General features: G+C 38.3%; 1 protein-coding gene and 1 long non-coding RNA gene across 3 annotated transcripts; one reads left to right on the forward strand and one right to left on the reverse strand.

The window, feature by feature from the left end:
- The first annotated feature begins 48 nt into the window (after positions 1-48).
- On the forward strand, positions 49-25,092 carry LOC148395406 (uncharacterized). The gene is made up of 4 exons (XR_015859592.1): positions 49-203; positions 5,854-5,967; positions 24,476-24,542; positions 24,907-25,092. It is a non-coding gene; the product is annotated as an uncharacterized LOC148395406 (long non-coding RNA).
- ttc12 (tetratricopeptide repeat domain 12) lies at positions 280-24,995 on the reverse strand. 2 transcript variants are annotated; one of them, XM_088381705.1, is made up of 22 exons: positions 24,741-24,995; positions 24,415-24,569; positions 24,283-24,304; positions 24,067-24,144; positions 23,831-23,952; positions 23,123-23,182; positions 22,289-22,360; positions 21,662-21,722; positions 21,003-21,191; positions 19,869-19,938; positions 18,955-19,043; positions 18,454-18,622; positions 18,019-18,114; positions 16,647-16,710; positions 16,445-16,579; positions 15,984-16,076; positions 15,820-15,888; positions 14,384-14,485; positions 13,742-13,841; positions 13,359-13,587; positions 12,462-12,535; positions 280-401 (listed from the first exon to the last, which is right to left on the reverse strand). In XM_088381705.1, exons 1-21 carry the CDS (start codon positions 24,805-24,807, stop codon positions 12,466-12,468), a joined length of 2,112 nt encoding a protein of 703 aa, XP_088237831.1. In that variant the 5' UTR covers positions 24,808-24,995; the 3' UTR covers positions 280-401; positions 12,462-12,465. The 2 variants fall into 2 exon arrangements, with proteins under 2 accessions (XP_088237831.1, XP_088237830.1); XM_088381704.1 differs by lacking the exon at positions 280-401 and adding an exon at positions 11,517-12,369.
- Positions 25,093-25,858: the final 766 nt, after the last annotated feature.

The raw sequence follows: 25,858 nt of genomic DNA on the forward strand, positions 1-25,858 counted from the left end.
GGTCATTTCTCCCACCTGTACTTGTAAACCCTGCCCCTTGTGTCTTCCAATCAGCTCCTTCCTTCTTGTCTTGTCCAGGTATTCCTCATTGTCAGTTTGTTGGGATTTAGTTCCCTCCTTTCTCTTAGCTCTTTGTTGAGTCCTTGTGCATGCCAAACAGGGACTTTGACTCCAGTTGATCTCAGCCTCTGTACAACATTCAGGTAACTAACAACATTTAAGTAGCAAGAGCAGGATGTTATTGCACAGTGATGTCTCTGATTTTGATTTTGTTCTCTTGCTTTTTTTGTTTTGCCATGATGAGGGTTTTTTTTCCATCTTAATTCAATTCAAACCATTTTGATTGAAGCCATTCCCTGCTTCATTGCATCCCTGCACATGGGTCCACCATTCCCAGATACCTGAGGAAGGAAAAATAAATGTATTCTAAACAACAATTAAATCAATTCAGGATACTTCTCTTAGTCTTAAGTCTTTCATTGGAATTTAAACAAAACTCTTACTCAGTGTGCCAATGTCTCTCTGAGATAAATTGGATGCTGTGGATTTTCTGGGCACACATCTGAAGGCTAACTGCTCTCTTTCAATGGAGGCAAAAATGAAAATGAATAATTTCCTGGTGTCTATTTAATGTCAAAGAAGTGCAAACCTTTTCTTTATCTATGAAAGCAAACACTTTCATTTTCAAGTGTCAACTGGGAGTCCTGGAAACATGTGCCAGGTTGTTCTCTTACTAAACACTTGTCAAACCGGTTCTCTTGTTTTGAATATGACTGACACGGGACATATGTAATTTACAGTTATTTTACATTACAACATCTTATGTATTGTTTTCTGGAAGACTCGAGTTGCTTTTCCAGTAAGGCACTGTTGGGGGCCAGCCCCAGGCTTTTGGTGGCGCGTACTAGATAAGATTTTCTATAGCCTCAAAATGTTTACAGCACAGCTGCCAAATCACGCGACCGCAATTATGTTCGGTTGGCTCGATACAGGAGATGTCTCGCGTTACCCAACGTCTCGTAATACCTTGTTTTTTCACAGGGTTGGATCTATATATAAGCAGGCAGTAATGTGGAAGGGGGATCATGTGACAGTTTTTATAAAATTTTTGTTTGCAAAAAATTTCCCTGAAACACCAGTTATAATTAAAACTCATGGGAAAATTCTGATTGCACAAGCTCAGTCAAACAAATAATGAAATAAAAATAAGGGTTAAATAGAAGTCTTGACAATGCATAATTGGCAGTGATATAAACAAAAGGTACATTGTCAAAGCAAGAATTGTCAACTTTGATCATTTGGAAAGTTGCCCAACTTTAAATGATTAATATTTTTGCTGTATTGAAATATTTAAATCTCTCCTTTTCTCCCTGTTTCAATTAGAGCTTAGTTTTCCTTGGCTTCTTCTCAATGCTGCTTTTCTACATATATTGGTGGGGGGTTTTTTTTCAGTAGTGTTTGCCACAATGTCTGTCTATCTTTGGAGGGATGAACGGATGATTTAAACTTTGTGCTTCATGAGATTTGGATTAGTCAGTCTTCTTAAAATGTATCAACTGAGTTGTTCTTTGCCACCTGTGTTTCTATTTCCACCTTCTGTTGGGTTTAACAGGGATTATCACCACAGTTCTCTTTTGTGCAGAATTTCCAGGGGACATGAAGTGTTTTGTCGCCTGAGACAAGTTCAAGCATGCACAATTATAGTAACATGGTGACACACAGAGAAGAAATAGTGTGGCTGTATACAGCAAGTTACAATTGGACATTTTGAGACACATAAATATTTGGGCCATCTCCCGTGGGTTTTGTCATCCAGAGTACATTTAGATTTCATGTGGCTCCGACTGTGAGCACAAAGCACGCTGCTTATGACATTCGCAATCGTGAGCAACCCCAGCAGTTCATTCCACTTTGTTGTAAAAGTAATTTATTGTGATTTTCGGCAAACAGATTGTGTCTCATGGGGGGGGGGGGTGACGTGTTTGATTTCTGCAGTCATTGACACTGTTATCCTTTCTGACTGTGTGAGTCTTGTTTGAAAGTGAGGTTGACATAATGAATAATTCTTGTCTAATGGGACTCATTGTCTCTCTCTTCAATTGGATTCGCATTGCTGCCCTGTGTTCGGTGAGCAATTTGCATGCGGGATGATTTATATTCAGAGATGTCCAGAGAAGACACGAGAAAACTAACTGATGACCTAACTGAAAAAGTGGTTAAGCCGGTGTGAAAAGTATTGCGCGTATTCAGCAAAACAGGTTGAAAGGCTCGTAAAATATTTGCACAAGATGTCTTGGATAGCTACCAAGAATTATTCGATTGCCGTATTCAGTGTTTTTCTGGAGACAAAGTTTGCCGTTATTTCATGAAATTTGGGGGGGCGAAACCAAAATGGAAGAAAACTGGCATCACAAAGCAAATTGTGCTTGACCTTAGAGGTTCAACCTTACAAGTTTCACTCGCCCAAGGCAGTCACTCCATTTTCAACGGTTTGCATTGGAACGTCCAAATCCACCTCTGTATGCAGGTGTTGCAATCGAATTTAACATTCACTGCCGGCCGCTGTTTCACGCTCTACCAACTCGCACGATTATACGGGACAGACTCGTGGATTGATGTTCCAATGAAAACCTCGAGCTCGTGATCGGATTGTTGATACGCTACCTACGGGCGAGAAGTCTATCTTCATCGAGTTGCATGTCATCAGGCGGCCGAACGCATTTGCAGGCTCCACCACGCCGGGGCGAGCTCTCAACCCTTAATATCCTCGATTAACTGACCTCTTTAAAATCCTTCATCTGTTTATTGCCGGCTTTGAGAACACGGAGCAGACCCGAAAAAAATTCAAGTGTGGTGGCCACTAAAGAGCCACTCATTGCCGCACACTTAGCATAGTGAATACTTGGATGTGGGTCACTTCATTACAAATGAGCTTTAAGCACGATTTAATGAAATTAGTGTACAACACTAACTTTTTGTGTATTTCTCAAGACAAATTAACATATGAAGGAATGCGATAAGCAATGCATAGGAAGGACATGGATATTAACGAGTCCCCCAGCACACCCTGTATTTCAGCAAGTGTGATTCTGCAGGATGTTGGGAATGTATCCTACAGTCTGAAATGTCACACACAAAGACTTTCACCGTCATTAGTTGACTTATTCTCACACTAGTCTGCATGGTAATTGATAATTAGCCTCAGGAAAAATGCTAGAATGTTATCCTGATGCCTCCTCTCTCTCCGTGCGTATTTTGGCGGGTCTTTGTTACTCCAAGGGAGGACTTTTATGACTTTAAACGAAGCGAGATCAGTTTTGATGATTACAATTATATAATTAATCCCCACAGGAAATTAATTTTCCCCATTACCATGCTGGAAGCAAATGGATAGCATTCATATGGCAGACGCCGACTTTGGTGGATAGCTCAAGGGCAACAAACCAAATTTGAAACGTTACAACCAGCTAGTGATTCAAATAGTTGAAACGGGATCAATCCTACTTCAACGCACTCATTTATTCATCGTGCTGGGACTCAATGGCAACCAATCGAGAGTGCAGTAGACCACGATTCAAAGTCAAGGCTTGAAATTCAACTGAGCCTACGTATTAAAAATAAGTTAGGAAAAAAAAAAACATGAATATGCGAATTCTCTGCCGACCGGTGAATAAGTGGTGGTCGAATGTACTCACAGGCCTATATTCTTTATCCTCTGGATGGAATATTGCAATACTGAGGAGCTGAGATTGAGCAAAAATGACTGGCATTCTATAATTTCAATGTTAAATTATTTATTTTTTATTTAATTATTTATTGTATCGTATCTCAAAGCTCCACTATATGTGGAAAAACTCAAGAAAGGTAAACAATAAAAGCTAGAGAGCCTCTGAGAAATAGACCCCTCATACTATTTGTGTGCAATAGACAGGGAGCCTCTTGACTGGATCACCAAGAGCAAACTGAATAATTGATTTAGCCGATGGTTTGCATTGGGGCGAATACACAGAAAACAACAGAAGCAAAGAGGAGAATCTTTGTTTCATAACCAAACTGCAGGCATGAGACAACCACAACAGATGCGATGTGAGAATCAGGCACAAAAAGTATTTCTGGAAGCATGGGAAAAGCAGAGTGAGTAACAAGTTGCTCATCTGTTCCATTTGAAGATTTCTGAGGCGATTTTTGTATGAATGCCACACATGCAAGTCAATGTCGTGTGAACAAGTCATCTGGGCTTTCAGTTAAGAAGATTAAAAAGGTTAATTACAAGTTTTTGTCTTAATGTTTGATAACGTTCCAGATGCAAAGGGATGAAAAGGGCATGTGACATAGAAAGCGACCCTGAGGGACGCGCAAGCTATCATTTGATCCGTCTCTTGTTTTCATAATTGCAAAGATGGCATCTGTCCCTGACTTTGTTTCTATCGCTATCAGCTACTTGCACAATTTACTTTGAAAATTCTTCTCACCCCAAAATGATAATTAATAACACGGCCGTATGCCTTTGACTCACCAGTAATTGTCTCAAGGTGACAATTGTGGGCCTGAAGCGCGAAACTAACCTTGCTTATTCAATCCGGTTTTGCTTGTTAATTTACTTTTTTTGCTTTTCTAGCTTCAATAGACGGCTTGCTGATTTTTTTTTTTTTTTTTGATGTTATCAAAAGGTCCAAAGCAAGAGCTGAAGTGACTGGCAAAATTGCAAAATGTTTGAATGTACAAAAGATGTTTTCCTTGAAACAGTTCTAAAAAAGTAGTTATGAACTATGACATGATCTGTCTGTCCACATTTAAATTCTTGGAAAGCTTATTTCAAGAAATTCATGTCTCACTGAGAACCCGTGCACATTTGATAACAGAGGTGAACAACGTATTCACATTAGCTTATACAATAAATGGATTCTTTTTATAATCCAACTTTTAATTGCAAAGGACTTTAAAATTGTTAAACTGGTTATATGCAGCATTTTACAAAGCAATTCTAAGTGTATAAATGGAAAAGCCTTGCTCTGGGCTGGCCTTCAATTCCCCTTTTTCTCTTCACCTATCTAAGTCAAATGCAGACATGACCAAATAATCGATAAATACAGTATATTCATTCACAAATACTGAATTAGATTTTTTTTTTTTTTTTTTACTTCCATTGGCTTTAACCTTGTCTTAACACATTTGAATTCTTCTCATTGAGTTCCCCCCCTTAGTTTCTGTTTATGCCCATGACCCGGCAGTTTTGAGTCCAAGGGTAACACGCAGCGTTTATCTATGCTAATAGGACCACAGTATTGTTCAAGGAAATCACTTCACTAAAAGTGCTTCATATTCTGTACTTGAAGTCTTTGACTTTCTTGAGTACAATTTGAGAAAAAAAAATACAGAATGAGGCCCAGTGTTTATTTCAATTTATTTTATAAATAGCTATTTTATTTACAATAAATAAGACAGTCCCGACAATCAGACATCCAACAATCAATCTTGTACAGCATGTTATTTTCTTTTAGTGATGAAAGAATCTAAATCCAAGGCCCCCACTGAACTGTTGTGGCTTAACAACAAGCCGCAAATGACTCCATTATATTAAAACCTATAGTAAGTTTTGATTTGTTTGCTCTGCAAGGGGATTAACTTCAGCGAAGGTGTTGAATTTGAAAGATTGTTAATTGAGCCTCTTGTGATTACGTGCTAAATTTGACGGCAGCACCTGAGCCGTTTCTGAGGGTAACTAATGTGTGAATTGGATGGCTTTTCAACATCCAGCCCACTCTGTACATCCGTGCTCTGTATGGCGCTAATATGATTGACTGCATCACTGTCGGTTGACTAACGTAATTGTCTGTTGCTATTTTGGTAAAGGACACGATCTACCGTGGACCTTCCTCGGTCACTGAAGGCGAGAATGTCCCTCCTTGATATCCCGGAAGCGAGCAGGCTTCGAGTGAAGGTTGTCCAAGTCTCGTTGAATTCAAGGTTGGTACACGTGTGTTGACTTAAGACGAGTCCCCAATTGTTAAATGTTATACATCCAACTGTGATTAGGTTTACACATTTATAATAAGAATAACAGAACTGAAGTTGGTTTGGGAAGATATCTGAGGAAATGTTTATCATTTATCATAACATTGATTATCATTTAGAGACCTTTGCCAAATTCAATATTAGAGGTATCAGAGATGTAAAATGAAGAGTGAAGATTGAAAACGAACTTAGACCATCTCTTAATGGACTGATTAATTTTTTCAGAGGTCTATACCTAAGACTTTTGGCCTTTATACGCAAATGCCTTTCCGTAATATCATTAATATCTCCCGTATTTGCTCACACTGTTATTAAACAGTGTGACTCTTACTGTCACACGGCTCGGATGAGCTCTCAATTTCCTTGCCTGCAACATTTTCCCATCCTTATCTCAAATCGATCATTTTGGTTTGAAGGCAGCGCTAATAATTACTTCAATAACATGTGACCAAAGTGTGTGACTCCCTGAGATTGGCGGCAATAGCCTCTGAACTCTCAAAGACGAAAACTTTTCTGCCTAAGACAGTGTTAAGAAAAGACAACAGCAAAATGTAGTGCGTGAGTATGAAAAATGTCAACGTAGCAAACGGGTAATTAACTTTTTGGAAGAAGGATGGGGGTACTGTTTTTGTCTTAAAGATAGCAGGCGCAATGCAGCCACATGGCAAATGCAATAATGCAGGTGGCGCTGCGTGATTAATGTGTCAATGTTTACTTTTGGGGTATTCAAGTGCAGAAACGAGAACTTCCAAAAGAACCATTTGGCCTTAAAAGTGACGGCATCCTTTCAATCACGCATCTGTCTGTGCTGCGAGACGTAATATAGAGTTTTTCTGTTGATAATATTTCTTGGAGTGGCATGTGGGTGAGGATGGATTTGTTTGTTATTGGAAAGTAAATAAAAAGCAAGAAAGTTGAATGTCAGCATTGTTTGATATGTCAGTGCGCACCTTGTTGAAAGAATAACTACACCAGTAAGGTCACCTTTCCAGCGTATAATAATCGTTTTATTTGAATCAGCTTGGCCGCATTGTGTGCTTCCTGTGCAATATCGCTGGAATCTCTTTTTCTGTTATTATCAACAATACCTTTGAAGTGACGTCCAAGTACGCTCGCAAGTAGCCTGCTAATACAATGTTGTATTAAACCATAGGTGTTAAACCCAAGGCCCGGGGGCCAGATACAACCCGCCATATCATTTTATGTGGCCCGCAAAGACAAATTTTGCATTGAATTTTTACCAAAATTACAAATTGTTTTCACTTTTTAAAATTAGATATTGCAAGCAATTTTGTGTTACCCTTCATCTTTTTAAACCATTTGAACAGTTTTTACTCGTCTCTGATTTCAAAACTTATTATTCATCGGTTTGTTGTTTAGCCTGTATGTATACAAAAGACAGTCATGATGGCACTCCGAGGAAAACTATGACTACAACCTAGCCTGTGACAAAAATAAGTTTGACACCCCTGTATGAAACCATGTTAGCTGATGGACCATACAAAGACAAATAGATTTAATCATCTGATGATTAAATCAGCTTTTTGCTGTGAAAGAGATTCACAAAAGAGGAAAATTACCAGGTCAACCAAAGCATGCTATTCAGTTTATAAAAAGACAACCCCATTCTACACCATTGTATACGAGTCCATATAATTCTGTGCTGTTTTGAAAAACATTTATAATGCTATTCGTCATTACTGAGCTTCACAAAGCCACATACGAAAATGATTGGAAACCAATTAATTGCTGCGTGATATTTCGGCACTATCAGGAGATACCAGATTGTATCGGACCATCAGCATTTTTTTTTTTCGCCACGCTTAGTGTTTTACTACAACTTTGAAGCCCATATCTGACCTTCAGTGTGCATAATAACATGGCAGATGTATCAAAGCTGCCTCCCCCCGAGTTTTTCTGAGCCAAGTACATCACACCTCAAAACACTCGGGCGGTCGATGAAGTGTCTGATTCATTCTGTATCCACTCTGCGAATGGCTTTTATCTCTTTTTTTTTAATTGAACCAGTCATTTTTTTTTAATAACGTCCTCCCTCTTGATTTTTTCGAATAGCAAATTACCTGACTGGCTAGTAATTCTCACGTCTCATCATCTGACCACATAAGCTGCCATTTATACGATATCCCGACCTCACTCCCCTGACTGTCACCGGCAGCATCTTTGCTGGACTCCCTTTTTTTTTTTCCTTCCACGCCGTCGCTCCCTGTGTTACTAAATTTAAATCACTTTCATCGGCTCACTTTGAGTACATCCACCACTGTCCTCCCGTCTCACAGCTTCCCTCAGGCGGGACCTGAGATCACAGTGCACACACACTACATGGTAATTAATCATTTGCGGGAGACGGATGGCGAGGTTGGCACCACTTGATAGGGCAGCAGGCGGCGGCACGATCCCCGCCGGTTAACATGAGACACCAACACTATAAAGTCTTACAATAAAGAAGTGAAGGAAAACGCTGACCATATCCCGAAGGTAATGTCAAGTGCCAAAACGACAAAGCCACAGAAGATGCAGACTGGCTTGCGATCAATATCGTAAATTGAATTGAGTTGAAAGGTTAAGAGAGAAGAAATGATGTTAGATAAAGGTCAACATCCCTTTTAGTATCACCGCTTATGGTGTGTTCAGTTATCAAATAGGGCACGCCATCAAATCAATTTTTTTATTTATATTTTTATTTCAAGGATTTTTTTAATTGATTTTGAGGGATCTTTCTAAATTTAATTTGGTCTATCAGTACGATAGTTTTATTTTATTACAGTCATTCTATTTTCAAAATTCCTGTTCTATTTATTTCTACTTTATTTATTTTTCCACCTCTTTTTTATTCGTATTATTATTTATGATCGGAAATAGCTTCCATCAAACATGTTTTCCGGATAAACAAATTAACTAAGACAACCGGCCAACAGAAGATGACTATTATGAATTATTCATCCTCATAATCGTATAATATGTTGTACAATACAAAAAACGGTTCTGATTTTCTGTCCGCTTCTAACAGAATATTTTAATAATTAAAATTACCATATTAATTTGTATTCCACTTGAAATATGTCCGTAGGTTAAACGAGTTCAAGTATGCAATCTCCTTCGCGGTCGCTTCTAATTGTGAAACAACAAACCGAGTAAGACACTGTTATGTTGCTGTTGCTTAAATAGACTTCAGAAGAGCTACGGCCTTTCATGTTTGTGATTATTTGCGGCTCTAAAAGCTATTATTAAAGCAATAGAAGCTGATGATGTAGTAATTCTCTTGAGCCTGGCTCCGTCGACACGTGCTCCAGATTGCACCCCAGACTCATGAACTGTTATTTCTCCTTTATCCACAACGAAAGCTGACCCGGTGGCATTTTTGTGCTTCAAATATCTCCGCTTTGGCTTCGAGATAATTGTGTTTTTGTTCGGGTTTTCCATTTTTTACGGTCAGCGCTGGGTGCTCGGTAGACTTTTCAATTGCCCGTGTAGTTGTTCATCTTCAAGTTCGGGTAAAGTGACCTCTCCCTCCTGACTTGTGAGCGCCAAAGGTCTCTGAATTCCTTTTTGTTGTTTTCTCTACAAGAGTTTACTTTGTGACACGAGGAACACCAAGTTTGTACGTTTTGCAGCAGTTCTAAATCCAGATATTAGTCCATCTGGCTAGCTTCATTATTTTTTTTAAATCAAATTCAGTGTATGGTGTTTACATCAGCATTTGTTTGTATTATTAAAGCTGATCTTTTCATTGAATCACAGTTCTTTACCAATGCCTGCCTGATTGCAAAACAGCGCTCTACAGCCGAGGTCACTTGAGCTTGCGCGCTGTCGCTCCCGCTTTGATTTGTTGTATCAGTAACAAGAACACAGCATGGACACTCACACATTACATATTCATAGTCGAAGTTTGTCCTAAATATTTCAATTTAATTTACGCAATTTGACTTGTCAGTTATGTCTAACAAGAACCCAGCATGGCCACTCTCAAATGACATATTTTGGTATACAGGATATACAAAGAGATGGCATATACCAGTGGTGGAGCTAAAAGGGGGAGGCCCAGGGGCACTGCCCCCCTGAAATATGTTTGGACCCCCTCGTATCAGACCACTGGGGTAATTCTTCGATTCCCCAAGGAAAAAATTCCAGCTTGTTCTAATTTCAGTTTATGACCATCAACAAGAGCAAGCAGCAGATTAAAGTGTTGGTAGCAAATGAGCATTACTTCCCCGAAGTCATGGACTGACAAACCTCCGGGGCAGTCTGACCTTCTGAGTCACAGTATCGTACATCTGTGAAAAGATTCTTCAAAATTAAATCAACAACTTGAACATCGCTTGCGGTCAGTGGTTTTTAGGCATCAGATTTAAATACACGATGTGAGCACTTGCTCTTTGTCAAGGTTGGCCTGTAAAGATTTCCCTGTGTGATTCCACCATGAATACAATTACACGGCGAGAAGTATTTGCTTTTGTTTTTTAGCACTCAGTGCCAGCATTTGATTGCCGCTGGAAAGAAGTGCCAAATTATGACTGATGGTATTCAATACAAAAAAAACGCATTGAGTCGCACTAATGTGGGGAAATTGCTAGCTTCAAGCTAACTTGCCAAAGAGTTTAAGGGATTGTTGTTGGAATTTGGTTGATTTGTTTTGTAAATCAAGGCATAATTGCACTGACACAAAGATGTGGGGAACTTTTCAGGAGATTTGTCTGTCTTAGTTTGTTTGGTATTAGATGTATCCGAGTACTGGTATGAATGAGCCTTTTATCAGTTTTGCAGTGTTTTACGCAGATTGCTCTTTGGTGTGCTGGTTTTATGATTAAACGGCGTTAGGAAAGAATAACATTGCTTCGGTAAAATTGATGGAATTACCGTACTTTCCAAACTATAAGTCACCTTCTTTTTTCATAGTTTGGCCGGGGGTGCGATTTATACTCAGGAGCGATTTATAGTCCAGAAAATACGGTAGTAGTGCAGGTCACTTTGTCACCTGGTTTGCTTTTGTATCTTTGCTGTTGTTGTTGTACCTTCAAGTTTTCATTGCAAGTTAGTTATCAAAATTGTGCAAGAATTCCCTTTCCTATTCTCAACACAGTATTCTTTTTTGTTTCAAGTGGCTATCTCACTTGAATCACGCATTCACCAAAGTCTCCTACACAGTAATCTTTTAGTGACTTATCTCCCTCCCCCGCACGATATATCTTCTCGTTCTTGAAGGGACGAGTGACGTAAACCCAATAATGAGGTTGGGGATTGTTCCAAACGCAAAAGGAACTGACCTCTTCTCATCTATCAGCTGGATCAAAGTGAACTTGGTCAAGATGTTTCCTTGCTTTAAATCCTCGGCTCTGTCATGGTGGAAGATGGATTACATGCGGTTTAATTGGTTCTCATTGCCGCTCTAGTTTTATAAGCCTCCTTTTTATCAAAGATTGTTTGTCATCATTACCAACCGCGGCTTCATAACCTTAGTCTGCAGTTATATAAAAGATAATGGTTCTGAGAGTTTCATTAGCATGGAGTGTGTGTGAACATATTAAACTTTAAATTCTGAGGTGGCATTCGTCACTGATTTAAAAGCAGAAGGTCGCTTTATTGAGATATAAGGAAATTGCGAGTTGAAGTGTTATGGAAAGAAATAGTTGTAGTTTAATAGTTTAATTTTTGCCTAATACTCTTTTCATTCCACATTCAACATTTTCATCAACTTGTCACAATAGTGTTAAGAAGAGGGTAAAAAGGTTCATGTTTGTCCCCAGAACAGTTTTCCAAACACAAATGGAGTGTGCAAACATTATTCGTTCCCATTCTGACCTTCCCTCTGTGGGTTTGTTCAATATTTAAATAGTTCCTCCTTCATCTGACCCGAAATAAAATGTTCAAACTGTTTTTTTGTTTGTTTTTTTTTTGTTTTTTTACTTGTCCTCACTTCACACCTAACATTTTTAAAATCCTTTGCCACCATCTACATCATTCAAACAAAGCCACACAAAAGTAGCAAAGGAATGAACTATTTATAATGTCAACTGGGCATAACTGCCAAAAAGATATAAAATATCCTCAGAATATTTAAGATACAAACTTTTTTTTTTTTTTTTAATAAATATATTTATAGCGCCTTGAAACTATAGCGGCTGTGGATTAGTGGAGCCTGGCGAGCACATCACTCAGTCATGTAGCGAGGATGCTGAAATATTTGGGACAAACATTTCTCTGGATTCATGTTTCTTATCCAGCATAATTAATAACATTACGGTCAGTGTGATTTTTTTTTGGAATGTATTAATCATGTTAATATGGCAAAGCTGACTGAACCGGTTCCATCGTTGCGGCATCTTGCTGCTAATTAGTCTGCATTCCATGTTGGCGTGAAAAACAAGGTCAGTCAAGAACAGTGATCCAAGTTGTAAAAAAAATAATAATAATAAAATGATTATTCTCACATATTTATTTAATGAGCTTCATACAGGAGTGCAGGATCTCAAAGCCGTGCAGCTCTCGAAGTTTGTTCACGTGTCTGAAAAATAGAAATTCAAATGGTGACATAGGGTGTGCTTTTATGAACAAAAGTTTGATCTTGAAGGGGAAAAGATAAAATAAAAAGTCGCTCTGAAGGTGTCCCTGGTAGGAAATTACTTATGTTTGACTTTGATTTTACGCATCATCGACTTTAATCAGGAAGGAAAATAATTGCAGATGAGGAGAGTTATCGACAAGTTCTACGGTGGTAAGGACGCGTAAATATAACAAGCGGCCATGTTTCGTAAATTGGTTTCGGAACTTTTTTTATTCTCTGATGCTTTGTTCTTTCTTTGGCACCCTGCTAAGTGACAGACAGGCAGAAACGTTAAAATAACAGAATGATGGATCACGTCTTGCACTAAAAGTATATCGAAAGACTCACATTGGTACCTTTCCAATTTTATCCAAATGTGTTTGACCTTTGTGCATTCATTTTTTTTTTTGCTATCCTAAATGGGCCAGATGGATAGAAAAAAAAAATCTGGGTCACTTGAGTTATATAATGTAAATGCAGCCTCATGCCGTTAATGTATGCAAGTATGTCACCTCGATTCAGCTCGGGCTTTTTTAAAATGATCAATTTTTCTTTAGTCTTCAGTGGAAAGTGGAAAAGTAAAAAAGGCAAAGGGCTTTTGGTTTGTTGAGTATATTAGCAAATATGAATACTGGAGAGGAACTAAATGCCTAATTTGGGTTTTGAGTGGAAGAATTTGGGGAAACTATTAGCTGCTTGCTATCTGGCCATTTAATTCAACTTCAGACCTCATTCTAGCATATAATTACCACCATGTGTTTTGCAAAGTGAGGTGAGGGCGCACCTGGGCTCGGATTGACACAACTTCCCTAGAGCAACGGCTGCATTTTGCTGCACAGCTGTCCTCTTAGCGTCTCCGGCGGCATGGCGAAGCAGCTCAAGCACGATATCGGTGCCCAGCAGGTTGTTGGCGATACCCTTCAATTCCAGGCAATGGGCCAAACACAGTGCAGCGTTTCCCGACACCATCTCATCACAGCTGGAGCTCAGCAAACGGCGGAGAACAGACAGCTCTGTGGCCAATGATAAACCCATTCGGAAGAGAATATGAGCGACCGGTCATCCGTGTAATGGCATGAACGTCGATGTTTATTTTGCATAATCGATAAATCCGATAATATCCTCGTGAAGGGGAATAGTAAACGGATTTTGTCAATCATTTCTCACTTTTGTCAGACTTTACCAGCTCCTCCCGGGCAATTTGGCTGGCGGCTGTACACGCTGTCAGAATCTTTACAGCGTACTTAGTGGTGGCCAAGTCGGCTTGCTGGCAGATGGTCAAAACACAACAAAATAAACAACATGTTATTGGACAACTACAGAGACACATCTTTGAAACAAATAAAAGTATCCTCAGGGTTCAAGAACACCAAAACAGAAAATAGTTTCACTGATTTGACCAAGGCAGTGCACAAATAAATAAATTTAAAAGATGTAAAAAAATTAGAAATATTCAAACATAGATTTTTTTCAAGAAATATTTTTTCAAAATAAAAAATTAAACATTTTAAAAATTAATAAATGTCTCTGGTTAAAATAGGCTCCATTTTGTGGTTTAGCTACCAAAAGTATGTTCAGCCCGAAACATTTAAAGCAGAAGTAAAAAAATAAAAATATTCATCCACAGTACTATAAATTGAATCTGTATTTAAATATAGCATGTTCCATAGTACCAAGTCAAGTCAAGTCAAGTTTATTTGTATAGCCCTAAATCACAAACAGTCTCAAAGGGCTTCACATAGCCAAAATTGACAATTACCAGGCATTAATACCCCCAAACCGATTTTGTTTGTGTGTACATATGGGCACCTTGAGTTGCCGGTGCACCGTCTTCATCACATCTCGCTGAACAACATGATTAACAGCCTTGGAAGACTGAGAGAGGACGTTGCTCAACACGCCCATGGCTCTCTGGAGGACAAAAAAGAACCTTAAGCAAACAATAGCCACTCACACAAAAGGCAGCCGTAATATATAGCAAAGGTGATGGACTTTCAGGCTGTGGAGTGTTTTTGTGTTTGGGAGAACTTTTCCGAAGAGAGAGCATTCAGAGAAAATGACCTCTTGCGGGAGGACTGAGTCATCATGGAGATAGGTTGCAAATGGACAAAGGATACCAGGTGCAAGCTTTAGTATATGCAATCAATAAGTATTAGAAGCTGAATTTGAAGCCATCGAGGAGCATGAAGGCATTGGTGGTGAGAATTCAGTCTTGTAGTGGCCAGAAAATGATAAAGGCCAAGACAATGAAAAGAGAAAATCAAGTATTTAAGAAAGGCCTGAGGGTCTTGTCTGATTTGAGAAGCAGTTTATAGATTAGGGAGCAACCACTGCTTCGAAGTCCATGATTGCTTTTTTGTCATGCAGTTTGAACAACAGACTTATTTTTGTAGTTCTAACGCAGCCTTTCCTCAAATGTTCAAATTTGCTACCCAATCTTGCTCACAATAAAAATCAAAACAGAAAAGATTTCAGGACACATCCATCAATTTAAGAGATGTGTCATTATATCAAAATGCTATAAAATGAAAAACATTTTTTTTTAAATGCTGATAAATGTTCATTGTATGTTCCCATATGCGGTGGAAATGTGGAAAAACAATTCCCGGAAAAGTCGAATTGAACCTAAAAGTCAATTATCTGGCACCTAGGAGGTACATGCATATTTTGAGTGGAGGGGGGGCAGTGCCCCAAGGCCCCCCTCTAGCTGCGCCAATGCCTTGAGAGGGATTCTAATGCGTTAAAAATACAGTGAGGAAAGATAGCACGAGAAAAGCGGAAAATGTAAAAAAAAAAAAAAGGATGTTGACGAGAGGCAGCGAGACGAAAATAAGCCCGCCGGGCAGTTGGTGCGCTATAAAAATGAGTGACGAGACAGATGGGTGGAAGCGTGGGACACAACAGCCCCGATTTTAGGTCGAGTGGAACTGCTGAAATGGCCATTAACGCACACGACAGCACCTGGAGCTGAAGCTTTTAATCAAATACATCGACGTATATACAGTAATCCCTGAACATTGAGAAATTCAACTTCTCCATTACGACTTTGTTGACTGAGAGCTTACAAGCCAGGAAATGACCCACAAATGTCAGGAGGTGTTGCTCTGAAAAATAAAACTTTTCAGGCAATTTTAGTATGACTGTAAAAAAAAAAATGAAAACCTAAAGAGTTAGGCCCTTCTGGTGCATTTTGTTGCTTTATTTTAGCATTTTAGCATGTGCTATAAAAAGCATCAGCCACTCACAGTAACAACACCTTCGTCATCATCCCTCAGCAGATCCAGGCAGCAGCCGCATAGCGAAACTGCGTTTTCCTACAAAGAAACCTCTCACCTCTTAATGCAAGAAACAGAACATCACACTCGGCAAATATATTATGTTGGAGGATGGCATATGAGAATAACCTTACCTTGATGACAGAGGAGGTCACGGTTGAAAGGTTGATGATCAACCCAAGGAGAGGGTAAAGGATCTCCTTGTAACTGCTTGCAAGGCATTGCTTCTGCAAAGACATTCAACGGTCATAAGGCCAGCAAAACCATGAAAAATATCGCAATTAATTATTTATTTTATGTATATATATTATATATTTAATAATTATTTATTATTATTCAATAATAAAATTAATTAACTGATTAATTGATTATTATTTTCTGTTATTTATTTATTATTAGTTTTTTTTTTTTACCCTGTCAAATATCAGAATCAACAATGGCCTCAAAAACTCCATATTGATTATAAACTCTTCCATGCAACTACAGTGGACACAATTTTTCACACAGTTTTCAAAATTGTGTGATAGAACCAAGGGGATATAATCAAAGCTTTTTTTATTTTTATTTACATGAGTATATTTGAAAAATTACTCACAATGGAAAGCAGAAAGGCCTTCCAGCACTCTGCATTGTGAGCAAGAGCGTGACGGATGACGTCATCTTGACTCATACTGCCAACAGCTGATAAAAGCGAAGGGACGACGTGACGATTGTCCTCGCTGATGTTGCTCTGGAATGTGAAAACATACATAAAACATGCAGAGAAGTAAATACTGCTTCTTTTTTAATTGTCTCACCATTATGGCTGCAAACTGCTCAGAGACCGAAATTGTAAGCACATTCCTTAGCTGGAGGCAAAACCTGCAAAACAGTAATACGAAAGACAGATATTTGCATTTTACCGCAAATTATGGGTAAAATCAATAATAAATGATGAAGTTCAACATGCATGCGAGCTGATCACATAGAGAGTTCATTTACAACGAGCAAATGTAACCTTTCCACACGACAAATTGCTGCATTAAATGACCATCTTGTACTTCCTAATCTACAAGAAATGTCAAACCAATTAGGAAACATTTTTCCAATTCTGTACTGAGTGATCGCCTGGGAAGACTGGACTCGGCATCCGCAAAGCCGAGTTGATGAAGAAAACTTTAAATCCAGTTCAATCCATTTTCTATGGTGCATTTGCTCATTAGGACCGTGAGTGAGCTTGGATTTTTTTTTTTGCCGATAATCACCAGGCACTATCTATTCATACTGTATTGAATATAATATGTCACTATATTCTCTGGACACTTGATTAGGAATGCCTGAATTATCTAAATGGGAATTTATAGTTCTGACATAATGTACCACCTCTAAAAAGACTTGGGCAGTGATTCCTTTACTTGCCACTAGAGGGAGTTGCATACGAGACTTTAAAATTTTCACGTAAACACTCAAGCTGTATAAAAAAAAAAAAAAAAGATCATAATAATTGTGTTTGCGGTGATATATTATTTTTACCTTTTTTTTAAATCTCACAAAAATCATTAGAGAGTTGGTGATATATTATTTTTACCTTTTTTTAAATCTCACAAAAACATTAGAAACAGCTGACTACCACGTTATATTGATTTAATATAGTCTGTCAATTTTAACTGAAAATTATAACTTCTAGGGCAGATCTTCCCCTAATTTGTTTTCTAATCCCATCGGTTGTTATAGCCGCCGTACAGTACCGACAAAATGCATGTTTTTGACCCCGTCGAACTCGGTGCCGCATAACTCTCCGAGGAAGAGACGGCGGAAATTGATCACCCTATTTCAGCGGCTGCCGCATCGACTTATTTCCTGCTGTGTTCAAGAGCCCCAGTTGTCCTTTCATGTCTGTTTTCATGAGGCTTCGGAAAGGGGAACAGCTTGAAAACAGCGTTTTACCTTGAAGAGACATTAACACTCGGGCCGCGCGTTGATTTATTAAAGATGCTACCTTTTCCATTTCTCTGAGAACCTTTCCGTGATGGAGCCACATTCTGAAGTGCGTTTAATATAGATATGATACATGGCGGTATAATAGGCTGGCCTCTAGGTCACAGTCACATAGCTAGTAAGGTTTGTTTCCACATTTGGAAATCCGAATCATTTGCGAGGAGAATCGAATTTGTAGCGCTGCGCTTGTACTTTTTTTCTCCGGCCAACTCCTGCAAAATGAGAAGCGCTTTGTTCTCCCGTCGCCGGCCCGGCTTCGAGACGCACGCCATGAGGCTCCTCGTTAACCTTTAGAGTCAGATTAAGAAAGGGAAGATAGGAAAAGGGGGGACACAAAAAGGGAGAAATGATGAAGAGTTTTGGCGAATGGTACGTTATTAACTTGAAATTGCACTCGGTTGGAAACGACGTGAACATTTTGAGAGCGGTTGCGCCGAATCCTCGGCGACAACGCTAATACGCCCAATTTTCAGATCGTAATCCAAAATGATGTCATTAAGATTTTAATAAGGCTATCACGAAACTGCTTCATAAATGGAAATTGTTCTGGAATTCGATTTGGCGTTTATGACACATTATGAAGGAAACAATGTGCAACACATGACTTGAATGTGATACAGAACATACTTGGCGACATCCAAGTTGTCCAAAAGAAGATGTCTGCCGTGTGCAGTTTGCACAAACAAACATAACAATTCCAGGCACTCTTTCTGGACTGCGTCATGTTCAGATGAGATCAAATCCACAATGGAGTCTTTGGACACTGGACTCGTCATCAGTATTTTCTGATTTTCCTCTGTAAACCACACAAAGAAATGTTTACGGTTATATCTGGACACGGAAGGTCAGGAACAAAAATTTAAGGACGCAATCAGGAACAGAAAATGGAGACTAATATCAAAATAGTTTCTTGCTGTGATAAATGATTTTTTTTGTGTTCAATCATTCACAAGAAGATTGCTGTTTTATACAAAAGCTGCAAAAAATGGGGGAGACAAAAATAGAGAGCTGTGCCGTATATGATACAACACGGATTACGTCACCATTAGGATTTTTCTCCTGTTTACCTTGAAAGGACAGAAAAGAAAGAACGTTGGCTTGTTCAGGCTCATTTCATTATCTCCATACCGTTTTCTCTGCATGTGATCGTCCAAACATTGAGAATGCAAGCACACAAGTCTTGGCTGCATGGATCATTTGCTTCCTGCGATAGGCAACTGTGGAGAAATGCATAAACTTTAGTTTCCTTCAAACTGATTAGTAGTGACTTTTTAAATTGCTTTTTTTGGTGTGTGTGGGGGGGGGGGGAGTAATGAGGTACATGCAGGCATGTGAAAAAATAAAAAAGATAATCCAAATAAAACCATTTAAAAATAAAATAACAATAATAAGAAATATTATAAAAGTTGATTAAAAAAAGATTACATAAATAAAATAATACAAGCATAAAACTATTTAAAAATAAAATTAATTTAAAAAACAGTCAAAATAATATAAAAATAAATAAATACCCTTCTCCTAAACTCAGTTTCTCCGTCCAATAATTTGGCAGTTACAAGGTGGAAAACTAAGCAGCAAAGTTATATTTGGAGCAGCAAAAACTTTGATCCACTTCTCAAATTGGATCTCATCAAATACATACACGAACCTACTAAATGAAGTGTCTGCAAAGCGTGGCTGTACAGTTTTCAACACCTCTGCCGGCAGAAGCGAAATGAGCTATTTTTACCAATCTCCAGCTGTATTCAACTGACAGAGTCTTCCCACTTTAATCATAGCGGTGCTAACAACTGACGAGTTAATTATAACCCTACTGACGTGACATGAGGGAGTCATGAGTGGCAATTTCTGAGAGGAAAAGTAAAACTAAACCAAAAATCCCTTTCACTTATTTCAATCTTTTCATTATAATCATGTCCTCGTACAACATGAGCGGTCTCGGTCGGGTCAGGGAGGGATTTCCGTGAATGTGCCTATCTGCTGCTCCTTTTGTCAATGCTCCGTTGAGAGCTGACAGCCAAGTCTCCCTCCGGTCTCTTTACCTCCTCGTCGTGTCATTGCTGTCGATGATATTGAAGCCATTGTGCAGCCTGAAAAGCGTCTGGCCGCTGCCTGTTAGGACAAAACCAGAGAATGACATCAGATGTCAGTGGACCATATTTTAGGACAGTGGAAGCTGTAGACAACGTTCAGGTTCATTTTCCTTGTTAGCCTCGTAGCTAGGACGTAAGAAGAAAAAATGATTTGGGAGCGACGGCAAGCTTCCTCGCTAACAATGAGCTGCAAAAAGTCAAACCAAGAAGTGAGCCGTTATTTTTTATTTTAAAGCCGTAATGTCAACCCTGCTGAGATACTTTCAGCGGCGAGTTATGTAAGAATTGCCCTTTTCTACTGAATGGCACCGTGAGACAGGTATTACATCACTCAGCAGTCATCAAAATGAAGAAAAAAATATATTACGTAGATGAGAAATGGCGGCCCGTGCGAAGGGAAACAAGTAGTGATGCGTAAAAAACGATTATTACATGAAATGAATTGGAGAGCCGTCATTTTTAGTAGGATCTGTATTTATACTGTGGGACGCTTGCCAAAGTGTGTCATAATTAACATTAAGAAGAAAAAGAACGCAGTGAGCATGATGGATTATATGCAAACTACAATATCTGCCTTTGGGCAATGCCTCAGAATGAGTTAGTGTAAGCGGGTCACCGTTGGGTCACAACAAGGGAGCTGGTTGAATACCGAATAAGCATTAATTCAACACAGTTATGCAGAAAAATTGTGTTGAATTCATTCAATTTTACATTTTATTCTAAAATATATCGACCAAAAAATAAAGCATTATCAGCGATAAATAATTAGTAGTTTTGGGATTGAATATTCTGTTTGAATAAATTGTTACTATTATAGGTCTGGTGATAAATTATTGTAAGCAAATAAATAACTGTAGAAAGGAGAAGAACATAAAGACTTTGAACTTATTATTTAAATCAAAAAGTCCTTTGCTTCAGTTGATTCACTCCAGGCATTTACTTGATTTATTTTCTTTTGTAATTTATTAACCTCGCTGCGATCGGTGATTCAGTGGTGCAGATTATTAAGAAACATTAGAATGAGCACAAATTGATTCAGAGGAGACAGCGACTTTAAAAAAAAAAAAAAAAAAGGACACTCACAGTTGGTCACTGCTTGGGAGAGAATCTCCAATATTCCGCAGTAGTAGAGCAGCATCTGCCCAGGCTCTGACAGCTTCTCCACAAGCTGAGGGATTAGTTTGGCCTTTTCCACTCCCTTGTCAAAATCTTGCCTGGCGTTGAATTCTTCACTCTCTTTCTTCTTTTCCAGCTCCATCTTGATCAGGTATTCTGTGATACATGAATCGTGTCTCAAAGCCCTGATGTGGATATTACACTCGGGATTTCCCAGCTCAGAATCTGAATTATCCATAGTGGATAAATATTTACTTTTGCTCTTAAAAATTCTGAAAATACTCGGGAATCGATCGCAACTGGACTGTTATGTTTCTGATGGGATGAGAAATGTCTTCAAAGACAACCACAACAGTCCAGTTGCGATCACGTCAGGACCCTGAGAATGAAATAATTGGCATGAATGACAACATAACTACTAAATTTAAAATGCAAATGTCATTCAAATCATTTATTTGATTAAAAATGTCAAAAAAATGGTCAAAATACTAAAAAAAAAAAAAAAATTACCTTTTTTTTTGTATTCTAACTAATTCACTGCCAGCACAGTTAAAATGGATTTTTGAAGTCTTTAGCCATCAATGGCATTGAATGAGTTAAATATGAGCAATGGGAAATAACTTTACCTTCAGCCATCTTTTCCATCTGTGGTTCGAGTTGAGCTATCTTTTCAAAGCATGCTCTGGACTGCAGAAAAAAAAGGAGAAATATAGTCTCATGCAGTATGTATTGACACTCACTCAATTATGATCTCATTATCTACCATTGTGTCAAAGATTGTCATGAAAGGCGTTGCCCAGAAAAAGTGACGAGTCAAAAGTCAATAACATGTTTTTGCCTTGTTTAATGAGATGTTTAAGTCGCACTAGCCTGCATTATTCATTTTCCACCTTTCCCGTCATGAATATTTAAAAAAAAAATAAGGCTTCCAGATCCAACCTCAACTGTTTGAACGTCTCTGTAATTTCTGTTCCTCCATAAAATATGCTACAGAAATATAGATCAGTGCTTCTGCCTTAACAAGTTTTATCATGGGAGTTGAAAGAAAGAAAAGAAAAAAAGTGGGTCGACAAGTAAGCTCGGCAGCTTACTCGAATGCATGCTGAGACTTGAAATTCTGTCAAGTTGTTCTGAGCATCAGCGCTAAAACAAGTCCATCATTATTAGATGAGATGATGAGCGTACTGCACAAAAGCCACGCATCAAATAAAAAAAGAGTGTGTTCAGAGATAATGAGCGCTAATCATACTTACCTCGCTATACTTCTTTAATCCAACATACGCTTTGCCCATGTGGAGGTAAGCCTTTGTGCAGTTCTCATTACACTGATTTAAAAAAAAAAAAAAAAAGAGTAAAGCATTTGTAAGGACACAACTTGAGAAGCCATCGTGAGATGAGATCTTGCCTATTACAGTGGTGTCTTGAGATACAAGTGTATTTTGTTGTAAAGACTCTTATCTCAAATTATATTTCAAAATCAACAAAACTTGTCATGTGTCATAAGGAAAATGTCAACCAATAATATTGTAGTTTATATAAAAAAACATACAGTAATAATAACGTAATTAAATAGAAAATAAAAAATTTAAACAGCTCAACTTCAGAAAAATGATGAGTTATGATTGGTTGCTGGCACCTGTGATGTCATTTTCAGTCAACAACAAATGGCAAAATGGCCGCCCACTGAGATGGATAAAAAAAGCTAGATTTTGCCTGTTTAATTTATATTCCGTAAACAAAACATTAATTATAGCATTGTGTTTTGACTAGCTGGGCTGCACAGAACATATTATTTCCCCCCCCAAAAAAAAAAAATTTGGGTTGATGTCCTCTTTAAAGATGAATCTACCCAGAGGGGAGCAAGCTGTGAAACCCAGGTTGCCACATTTTCATTAACATCCACTTCATAAACAGCACATCCTTCCAAAATTACCCCAGCTGTTTGCGGTAAAATTGGCTTAAATTGTGGCTTGATTGCAAACAGTTATATTTCACAAAAGGGTTTGTCTGACTGCTTTCCCATCAATACATCTGACCAGAGAGTGACATGCTATGACAAATGAAGCAAACATCCGGCAGTGTCTTACCTTCAGAGCCCATTCGCAGTCGTTGATGGCCTCCTCATACCTCTCTAGATTGATGTAAGCCTATGGAGGTACAAACAGGGGTCAAAAAAATACATTCGGCATCACAATATCCAGACGAGATTATTGACGACTGAGAAATTTGGTACACCTGCACAATTTTGGGCAATATCAAACGATCTCATTATTCGCACCGTGCCTCAATTACTCGCTAAGGACATCTTAAATTCGATTATGATGAAATATTTATTTTGCTGTGAGTAAAAACAGGGGAAATCTTTGTTTTATTTTACAATAAACACCTCTAATGGACACCTGTTACTTTTTGCAAGCAGCCACGCTATGGGAAAACGGGTTAGTAGGGCTTATATTTCAGCTGTAAAGTGTTAATCAATTGATTTATTTTATTTTTTTTCAGCATGTTGCCATGTTGTGAGGTTGCTGCATATTTCTAATACATCTATATTATTTACTTTATATTGTATTATCGTCAACAGAAATATTAACATGGAATTCCATTCTGAGTAATATTTGAAATATAAAGGACCGAGTACAGATCTTTGTGGAACCTCATATTAAGTAGTACTGAAATATATGCTGTTTTCGTTTGTTACAAGCAATGCTGCAAAAGTAATTATTTTGTTATATTAGTCAAGATCATTTCCACAGTCAAACACTGAAAGAGTAAAAGCTTTTATAAAAAGTATTGACTTGCGCTCTGTTGGTATACAACTGCTGCATGTCACGTAGTTCCTCCAAGCCTTTACTGTAATATTTCACAGCGGTCTCATAATCTCTTTGAGCATAGGCTTGATTTCCTTTGTCCTTAAACGCTGGGCAGACAAAAAGGATAAAACGTTAAACAGAAAATACAGCTGGCCCTGCAAGATGCTACAGCAACCCATCCACCTCACTACGACATATTGAAGTGGCAGGTAACAACACACCAGTGGCCTTTTTCTCTTGAGCGAGCCTCCTCTTCCTCCTGTCTTCCGCATCTCTCTCCATAAACCTCATGAAATTCTCTGGCCATAAAAAGAAAAACACTTCTATTGGCATTTATGTCTCTGATGTAGAACTCCTTGGTGACACAAACCGTAACAATAAAAAGAAATATAAAGAATCTGTTGCCTTTCATTATATTTCTTTTCATTGGGCCTTACCCGCACTTTCAGTTTGGGCATCCTGCAAAACATGAAGAGATATTGTTGACAATAGATTTTTAAAGGAGGAAATAATGTTTACGCGTGTGCATTGGTCCATGTGCAATTGACGAACAATGACAACATCTTTACCACGGGAGCTTTCGGTGTTGGGTTTGTATTGATTGTGGTCTTGTTGACTTTTGTCCTGCAGGATCCATTCAGGGATGCAATTTGGCAATCTGCCTTTTTGATAGCTTTCTGCTGGACTTCAATGTCTGGTGAGTTTAGATCCTTCACAAGCTTACCTGGCAAAACAAAGTGTCATAAAAATCCGATTAAAAACATTAAAACACTGCAGCCATGAGCAATGTTGTCATATAAAATGAAATAGCATAAAAGATTAAAACTGTACACTAGCTTCAGCACAAACTAACAAGTTAATTAAAAAACTATAGGCTAAAACAAATGAACATTACTTATTTCGTCGACATTCTTCAAGAAACGATCCAAGTCTTCAATTGAATCAATGTTGTTTAGCTCCATCTTTTTTTTTTTCTTTTTCTTTCCCCCAGTGTAGTGTACAGACGGTTAAGGAACGTTTTCACATTAATAAACCTAATCTGTCAATTTTTATTCTTAAAGGGTGCTAAATTGCCACATAAAATATGTAGTGAGACACCAGCAGGTTCGTGTACCAGATCGCGTTGTCTGTATGTCAACACGGGGTTACCATGACAACGAGATGCCTTCAAAGATCATTGTAAATTTCACTATCAAATCTGAAAAAAAGATGACACCGTTGGCCCAAAATTGAAGTCCGAAAATCAATTGAGTTCGCTATTGAGTTAATATTTTTTTATATGTAAAGTATAAAAAAATAATAAAAATGAAATTGTCATCCATTGTACAACACTGCCCTCGAGTGTTTCTTTTATGTCACTGAACAGTACTGTTGCACAATTTATGCCAAACAATAATAATAATAATAATAATTAATAATAATAATTGTTGGAGCCAATTTAGTTTCCTTGGGTTAAATTCTTATTTTTGTTTAAGATTTGCTGGCCTTGGGCCATGGACTTTTATTTGACAGCCTTTTGTCACCTGGTTAGTCACCAGATCAGTCACCTGATCAGGTAAAGATGGGTGCTCCACTTGGTAATCAGTCTCAGCCAGTCTCAGTTAGACAAAGACAGACGATAGTAGTGATATAGTTTTATACCGCTCAAAGGCCGCTTCAAACTACTTCAAGCCTGTTCCACGCTTGTATTTTTTTGGAACTTGAAAACTTTGAACTTAGAAAACAAACTTTCATTTACTTCTTGGAAGCCTTTATGTTGAAACCTTAGTTGGATTACAAAAAATTTGGATTTGCACCTGTGTGCTACCTGCTTGCCTGCCTGCCATTCCCCCTTCCCTTGCCTTTTAACCTTTGACCCAGTTCAGAGCCACTTCTCTAGTACCATAACGTTCTGGTATAATGGGAACTAAAGCGTCCTCCTTCAACACTGGAGTATAAGAATAGGAACTAAAGCTTCCTCCTTCATCACTGGACATGCTGAAGCTACTACATTGTCATGAATTGTGTCATTAA

The sequence above is a fragment of the Syngnathus floridae genome, chromosome 7, assembly GCF_059516105.1.
Source record: "Syngnathus floridae isolate MCC-2025c chromosome 7, RoL_Sflo_1.0, whole genome shotgun sequence".
NCBI lineage: Eukaryota > Metazoa > Chordata > Actinopteri > Syngnathiformes > Syngnathidae > Syngnathus > Syngnathus floridae.

Bases quoted from the DNA above. Each gene is read 5' to 3' on its own strand.
- ttc12 (XM_088381705.1), bottom strand. From the start codon at position 24,807: ATGGAGCTAAACAACATTGATTCAATTGAAGACTTGGATCGTTTCTTG. The intron at 23,953-24,066 runs GTGTGTTGTTAC...TTGTCTGCCCAG, and splicing joins TCAAGAGAAAAAGGCCACTG to CGTTTAAGGACAAAGGAAAT. The intron at 18,623-18,954 runs GTATGGAGATAA...TGTGGTTTACAG, and splicing joins GATCACATGCAGAGAAAACG to AGGAAAATCAGAAAATACTG.